Raw genomic sequence first — 8,309 nt, 5'->3', positions numbered from 1 at the left:
TTTTCGGTTTTAATGAAATAATGTCCAACATTTATTAAACAATGACAGTGTGGGCAATGCCCAGCTATTAATGGCCTAAAAGGTGATTATCTTGTCATTAATTTTCTGAAATAGCCTCCTGTTGCATCCACTACATGGTAAAATTACAAAAATAAAAGACAAATAAATATATTTCTCAGTTACTGAAAAATCGACAGTCCGACTATCTTATTACTGTCGTGAACACACACTAATTTCTGTATCCCGAATAGGTACAACACAGTACCCCACCTGAAGGCCAGCCACCAGATGTGGCTATTTGCTTGCGCAGGAAGACACCCAAAGGTCTGTCTGTCCGGTCCCCGCACGGGAGGGCTTCGATCACGGCCGAGCTGCAGGCACCGCGTCTCCGCTCTCCCAGACCGCGCGCTGCGGTGCCGGTGCCGGTGCCGGTGCCGGGCCCTGCTCCTGGGCTCCCCGCCCTGCGCCCCGTCCGGGAGGCGCCAGCCCTGAAGGCGGGAAGGGGGGCAACCGCCCCGCAAGGCTCCGGGAAGCCGCCCCTGAGAGTGGAGCGAACTCCGAGCCGAGCCGAGGGGAGTCCGGCCCTCAAGTTGCGCTCGGCGCCCCCCAGCCACGAGCCGGACGTTCTTGGCCCCGAACGAAGCGCGGGCCGACTGGAGACCCCGGTTGAGGGCGCGAGAGGCGGCAGTGGGACCAACCCCGTCGCGCGTGGGCCAGTCTGGGGGAGCCACCCCGGCCGGCGCGTCCCGCCAGAGGCCCCAGCTCGCGGGGTCCGCGTGGCCCCCGGCGGCCCGGGCGCTCAGACGAGCGGGAAGCGGCCCTCGCCGCCGTCGGGCTCCGACGCGGGCAGCACGGCCTCCCCGGGGCCGAGCTGCTGCAGCCGCATGGACTCCTCGTAGGTGGGCAGGTACCTGACCTCCTCGTAGCTGGGCAGCTGCAGGAAGCCGGGCGGGACCACGCGCAGCTCGTGCTCCGGGGCGCAGGCGGCGGCCGGGCGCCCCGCGCCTCCCCGGGCCCGGCGGCCGCTGTCCAGCAGCGAGTCCTGCGAGCCGGCGGCCGTCTCGTCGCGCAACAGGGCCGGGGAGTCGTCGTCGTCGGGGGGCCCCGCGGCCCCCGGCGGAGCGGGGCGCGCCCGGCCCTGCGGGGACCTGCGCGGGCTGGGGCAGATGATGCGCTGCAGGAAGTAGCCGATGGCGAAGAACACGAGCAGGATGAGCAGCCCCGAGAGCTTGCGCACGAACCAGCCCACGCTGTCGAGGAAGGCGTGCAGCGCCGGCTTGCAGCAGCGCACGGCCGTGCCGTTGGCCGCGTCGCAGCAGCGCTCCCGCTCCCCGCAGGCCAGCTCCGCGCAGCCGCCGCCGCCCCGCGAGGGTGCCGCCAGCGCCAGCGCCAGGAGCAGCGGCAGCAGCGGCCCCGGAGCCACCCCCAGGCCCTCGGCCGCGACCCCGGGCCCCCACATGCCGGCGTCTGGGGCGGCGGCCTGGGCGCCCGTCTGTCCGCGCGTCCGTCGGCCCCTCCCGGGCGCTCCGCGCCTCCCGCGCGCCGCCCCGCGCCTCGGCTACCTGCGGCCGGAGCGGCGCTCGCTGGGCCGCGCTCGGGCGGGAGGAGGAGCCCCAGGCGCGCGGAGGCTGCGGGAGGCGGCCGCTCCTCGCCGCGGAGCAGCCTCTCGAGCTTCTGACCGTAGCCCCGCGCGCCCAGGCTCCTGGGCCGAGCGCGAGGCGTCCGGAGCCGCCCGAGATGGCAGAGGCGGCGTGCGCGGGGCTGCCCTGGGCATCCTGGTCCCGAGCGGCCGCGCTTCCTGCCTCGCCCTGTCGCCCTGCGGGGCCGGAAGGGTTAACGCCCCGCGCTCAGCCCCGAGCCCCTGGAACCCGATAATTCAGCCTCGGCGCTCTTCTCCGCCGGCCGGGCGGGGCTCTCGCTGGCGTAGGTGCCTTGGCTCTGAGTGATTGGATTTCCCCAGGAATGTTATGTAGATTGACTTGCGACTGGGATTCGCTTACCAGTCTTCTTGTGATCTTTCTGATTAAAAATGGATGATGGCCGTTAATGGCTAGCGCAGCCCCGCAGCCATCCCAGAGTTTGGGGCCTTCGGGGAGACCCGGGGAGCCGGGAAGCCGCCAGGGGTCTTCCCGGACGGGTAGAGAATTCCCCGGAAGAGCGAGGTCAAGGCACCACAGAGAAAGCACCCCCTGAGGGACAGAGGAGTGGCCCACCAAGGTCATCCGAGTTGACCAAGCACAGGAGAATGGGGACGCATATTCCCCCATCGGCTTATCCGACAAGCGCGCACCGCACCCGAGTTGCAGAGCAAGGAAATTGGGTTGCGGGGTGGCGTATCGGTGAACTGTCAAAGGGGAACTAGAAGTGGTTGGCTAAGTTCCTGAGCATTGATCTGCGTCCAAAGGGTCTTTTTCAGGGTTATTCTTTTTTGTAAAGTTTGCCTTTTTGTAGTTTCCACTTAGCACGCAGGACAGAGTTTGTCTTAGTCTTGAAGCCACCAATCCCTGCCTGGGGGAAGCCCTTAGCGCCCCAAGGGAAGGATGGCAGTTACCGTGGCCCTTTCAGGCATATCTGCTGGGTGATGAAGTTGACCAGCTCCTTACATCGATATTATGGAGAAGCCGGGAATTGACCGGTTTTATTAAGGCAAATTGAAATATGCAGTAATTTTTTAGGATTGGGGTTTCTTCATTCTCCCATTCCTTGGGCACTAGGACTAGCTGAAGAGAAACTGAAGGGGAATTACATAGTCATTGAGAGGAAAAAAAAAAGAGGCATTCAAAACTGAACTATGGATCAGATAAAAGCAAAGAGTTCTTTAAGAATAAATTTGAATTCATCTAGCTAATATTGTTAAGGGCCAAGGAGGTGGGGGGGGCGTGGTTTGACTCCATGGGACTTGGTCTTGGGCCAAGGAAGTTGGGGTGGTGGTTTGACTTGGATAGGGCTCAGCCTAAACGAAAACAATGTTTAATATTTATGCTTCCAGGAACATCCTTTCTGCCTTCTTATAGAGAAGCTTCTAAAGGGTCACTCAGACAAGGCATTTCACATGAAGCTTGGTTAAGCACAAGTTCCTTTTTCTAAGCTATCCTAAAGCCACATTTCTTTGTGCCATGCTCTGCTTACCTGTAGACTCACAGCGACCCTATAGGACAGAGTAGAACTTCCCTATAGGATGCCCAAGGAGCGGCTGGTGGATTTGAACTGCCTACCTTTTGGTTAGCGCCTAGCCCTTAACCACTGTACAACCAGGACTCCTACATATCTATATTAAAAAAAAAAAAAACCTGTTGCCGCAGAGTTGATTCCAACTCATAGTGACCCTATACGATAGAGTAGAACTGCCCCATAGAGTTTCCAAGGAGCACCTGGTGGATTCAAACTAACAACCTTTAGGTTAGCGCCGTAGCACTTAACCACTGTAGCACCAGGGTTTCCTACTTACCTGTAAGGAGGCCTTAAACCTGTTTTGTAAGGCCCGATTAACAACAGGTTTCAAATCATGGTAAGATAGCGGGATAAAAATTATTTGTTTAAAAACAGTGAAAGTGTATTATTCTTTCATTCACTGATGCTTTTGCCAATTTATAAAACATTTTCTATATTCAAGGAACACTGCTAGATGCTCACTGTAACAAAAAATGGACTTCTCCCCAGAGTGGAGGAAACCCTGGTTTGTACTCCCAGCTTCAGCTAAATGTAGTCAGAGAGGTTCCACAGGGGGAATCCAACAGCAGTTTCCTTTGGATCACGACTTGTTCTTGTCCAAAGGAAAAATAAAATTAATGAATTTCAAACAACCTCAAGGATGAAGGCATAACTTGAGATGGGCTTGCATATGAAATAGAAGAAAATGTAAACACTTCTTTGGGGTTTTATTATCTGTTATTTCAGTATTTCTGCTCATAGTCTTTTGAGCAATGGCAAAGGGAACAGGGAGCTATGCTGCTTACGATGCACAGGGGAATGTGCCATGCTAATTATTCTGAAATTAATAGGCAAGCAGCATTGAAATTGTTTAACTTGTTTGCCTTTAAGGAATTAAAGTTTGCAGAATATTAGGGCACAAAGAACAACATAGATCTTATATAAAGTAAAACATTGGCAGAATTACTTACATGAAAACAAAGAAAAGGATGAGGTCTGCAGAATTAGTATGGAATAGGTTTTTGATTTTTTTTCTTTGCAAGTTGATAGTCCAAGAGCATGCTCCATTAAAGACCTTCTCCAGAAACTGGCGCCTCACTGTTTCTTCTCTGAGCTCTCAGTTTCACTTAGCTCGTTTTTATTTGCAGTCTAATTTATTGCATACAACCTTTTGAAAGAAAGAAAAGAAACCCTATAGCTTTAAAAGCCCCAGAAAATACATTGTCTTCATTACTCAGTGTCTTTATTCTTTATCTTTGTTTAACACGTAAGTGGACAGGGTAGCTTAGCTCTCGGAAAGTCATAGATTCAAGCCACTTAGTGAGGAAAAGGGGAAGTTAATTATCTGTTCCATAGAATAATCAAAAGGTAAAGGAGGATCACAGTTTTAAGTTAAAAAAAAAAACTCATTTTGTTAAAAATTGGCACCAATTTGTGTTAATAAGTGAATGCAAGAGGAAAAAAAAAGATGGAAGGCGGGGGGCAGGGGGGATGACCTTTATCTGAAAAGCGTGGTCTCTTGGCATCTACTTAATAAAGATCAGAAGCGTTTGCTGCTTTATCTTACTGTAGTGCTTGAAAATTGTTTTTGGAAAAAATTTCTCTTCCTCATTTATTCATCTTCCACACGCACGCGAATGCCAAATTATCCATGCTTTTCAACTTTTTAGAACAGAAGAGAGTCAACAGCACACAGCAAAATGGGGCGCCCTTTCGCTGGGTCCCTGGGAGCTATCCTGACAGCTTGAGGAAGAGGGCGGTCCCTCACGCAACTTGCTGTTTTATCCCTTGACACTGGATCCAGAAGGGAGTTTCTCCATGGTGTCCACTGACTGTGGGCTGGTGCCATCAAGCCTGAGAATGACAGCTCTGCCCTTTTCATGTCCCTTCCTCAAAATGTCTAAACGTGGGCAGCTGGGACTTTGTAAGCCTTCCAGTCTATGTTGTTGTTGTTGCTGTCAGCTGTTGTTGACTCAGCCCTGACTCATGGCAATCCCATCCGTGCATGAAGGGACCGTTGTGATCCGTAGGAATTTCATCAGCTCCTTTTTGAAATGGAGCACCAAGCCTCTCCTCCTAGCCTGTCTTGGTCTGGAGCTGCTTCTGTAGCCTGTTCAGCAGCACGCAAGCCTCCACCTACAGGTGGGTGATGGCTCTACTTGAGATGCGTTGGCCGGGAATTGAACCCAGGTCTCCCATGTGGAAGACAAGAATTTTACCACGGAACCACCACTGCCCGCATCTAGTCCAAGCCAAAAAAAAAAAAAAAATTGCCATGGAGTGGATTCCAACTCATAGCAACCCCATGTGTCACAGAGTAGAAGTGCTCCATTGAGGTTTCTCGGCTGCAATCTTTACAGAAGCAAATAGCCAGGCCTTTCTTCTGTGATGCCACTCAGTGGGTTCAAACTGTCAATTTTGGGTTTTTTTTTTTTGTGTGTGTGTGTGATGTACATTAGATGAAGGTTTACGGAACAAACTAGCTTCTCGTTAAACAGTACACATATTGTTTTGTGACGTTGGTTACCAACCCCACGAAATGTCAACACTCTCCCTTCTTGACCTTCAGTTCCCTATTACAAGCTTTCCTGTCCCCTCTTGCCTTCTGTAGAAGTCCTTGCTCCTGGGCTGGTGTGCCCTGTTAGTCTCATTTTGTTTTATGGGCCTGTCTGGTCTTTGGCTGAAGGGTGAACCTCGGGAGTAACTTCATTACTGAACTAAAAGGGTGTCCAGGGGCCATACTCTTGGGGTTTCTCCAGCCTCTGTCAGGCCAGTAAGTCTGGTCTTTTTTGTGAGTTAGAATTTTGTTCTACATTTTTCTCCAATTCTGTCCAGGATCCTCTATTGTGATCCTTCTCAGAGCAGTTGGTGGTCATAGTTGGGCACCATCTAGTTGTACTGGACTCAGTCTGGTGGAGGCTTTGGTAGTTGTATTCAGTTAGTCCTTTGGAACTAACCTTTCCCTTTTGTCTTTAGTTTTCTTCATTCTCCTTGTTCCTGACAGGGGGAGACTGGTGGACCATCTTAGATGGCCACTCACAAGCTTTTAAGACCCCAGACGCTACTCACTAAAGTCGAAAGTAGAACATTTTCTTTATAAACTATGTTATGCCAGTTGAGCTAGATGTTCCCCGAGACCATGGTCCCCACAGCCCTCAGCCCAGTAATTCGGTCCCTCAGGGAGTTTGGATGTGTCTATGGAGCTTCCATGACCTTGCCTTGTACAAGTTGTGCTGGCTTCCAGTATTCTGTACTGTCTCACCCTTCACCAAAGTTACCACTTACGTATTGTCTGTTTAGTGATTTTCCATCCCCCCCCCCCAGCCTCTCCCTTGTAACCATCAAAAATTGTTTCTTTTTGTGTGTAAACATTTTCATGAGTTTTCACAGTAGTGGTCTCATACAATGTTTATTGTTTTGTGATTGATTTATTTCACTCAGCATAATGCCCTCCAGATTTCAGCCATGTTGGGAGATGCTTCACAGATTCATCGTTGTTCTTTATTGTTGTGTAATACTCCATTGTGTGTATGTACCACTATTTATCCATTCATCTGTTGATGGGCACCAAGGTTGTTTCCATCTTTTTGCTATTGGGAACAGTGTTACAGTGAACATGGGTGTGCATACATCTATTTCTGTAACGGCTCTTATTTCTCTAGGATTTATTCCTAGGAATAGGATTGCTGGATCATAGGGTATTTCTAGCTTTCTAAGAAAGCGCCATATTGTTTTCCAAAATGGTTGTACCATTTTGCATTCCTACCAGCAGTGCATAAGAGTTCCAGTCTCCCCGAAGCCTCTCCAACATTTGTCAGACTGCCTACTTTTCAGGTTAGTTGTTAAGCACAATCCATTTGTGCAGCCCAAGGACCTTATCCAGCCGACAACGACTCCTTATTCAGGGTGCGTGACATCTTTCCTTACTACTAAATTTTGTTATAGTTTATTTATTAGCCTTCCTAATTTTATCATTTTCCTCTATTTCCAATATGTCCTCCCAATACTGAGCAACAGCAAATTAAGGGTTTTATTGTAAATATCATACATTTGCATAAATATGTCTACCTAGAAATAGTTTGTGATCGGAGATAACATGCCTTGGAGTTCTTTTCAGACCTTCTTTCATCACTCATTTGATAAATATTTAACGAGGGCCCATTCTGAGCTAGGAATTCGGCTTCTCTCTAAGGATGCCATGAAATCAAGCCTATTTCCTGTCATCAGGGAACTTAGTAGATGGGGGTGAGGAGAGCAATAGACAGTAAGTAAACAGTCACAATAATAATCAGTAATTCCAAACAACAATCAATGCTTATGAAAGAGAAATGCAGGGCGCTCCCTAAGAAAGTGACCAAAGATGAGGACAATGAGGTGAAGAGGAAGGGAGCGCTCCAGGCAGAGGAAACTTTATGGGAACAAGTTCCTGAGGTGGGAAGACACTTCACATGTCACTTGCTGTGCTTGGGGCAAAAGCCTGTTAATTCCTGCCTCAAGAATGAAGACTCTGCTCCAAGACTGGCTTTAAGTAGAGTCAAGCCACCCCCACTGTTCTCTCTTTTTAAACCGCTCCTCGATTGTCTGCATGAATCTGTACCCATGTGTGTGCTTGTAGTTACCTTTGCATTTGGTCCTGCTTGATAGCCTCTTGGAGACCTGGAAGGCTGTAGCCATTTCTTGTTTTTCTACTTCCACACCCTGACTTGGAAATGAACTTGACTTCCTCTTTCATCTTTATCAGCTGCTTCTGGAATCTGTGACTGCCGACAAAAGGCTTCATCATGCCAGGTGCTTGGGGTAGGTCAGAAGCCAGAATGAGATGTTTGAAACTTTTGTCCAAATTAGGGGCAAAAGGAAATAGAAAGATTTCTCCTATGCTTGAAGTTAGAAGCGAAAGGTTGATTTCAAGCCCTTGTGAAAATAATAACATTACCATTTGGCTTTTCAATTTTCAAAGCACTTCCACATGCATTGTTGTTTTTCATCCTTACTGTATTCCTGTTGAGACTGGTTGAAATTATCATTGTCCCTTTTTACTAAATGAAGAGAAGTTAAAACACCCTGATCGCGAACATCATTAATGTCACACGCAAGTAAAATGTTGCTGAAGATCATTCAAAAATGGTTGCAAAAGTCATCCACAGGGAAGTGCCAGAAAT

At 49.7% G+C, this 8,309-nt stretch overlaps 1 protein-coding gene across 1 annotated transcript; it reads right to left on the bottom strand.

Annotated features, from left to right (window-relative positions):
* Positions 1-799: 799 nt before the first annotated feature.
* C23H3orf80 (chromosome 23 C3orf80 homolog) lies at positions 800-1,459 on the bottom strand. Its single transcript, XM_064275202.1, has one exon. It carries the CDS (start codon positions 1,457-1,459, stop codon positions 800-802), a length of 660 nt encoding a protein of 219 aa, XP_064131272.1.
* Positions 1,460-8,309: the final 6,850 nt, after the last annotated feature.

This window comes from Loxodonta africana, chromosome 23 (genome assembly GCF_030014295.1).
Source record: "Loxodonta africana isolate mLoxAfr1 chromosome 23, mLoxAfr1.hap2, whole genome shotgun sequence".
NCBI lineage: Eukaryota > Metazoa > Chordata > Mammalia > Proboscidea > Elephantidae > Loxodonta > Loxodonta africana.
Note: the sequence above shows the minus strand (reverse complement) of the source record. Positions and strands in the feature narration are given on the sequence as shown.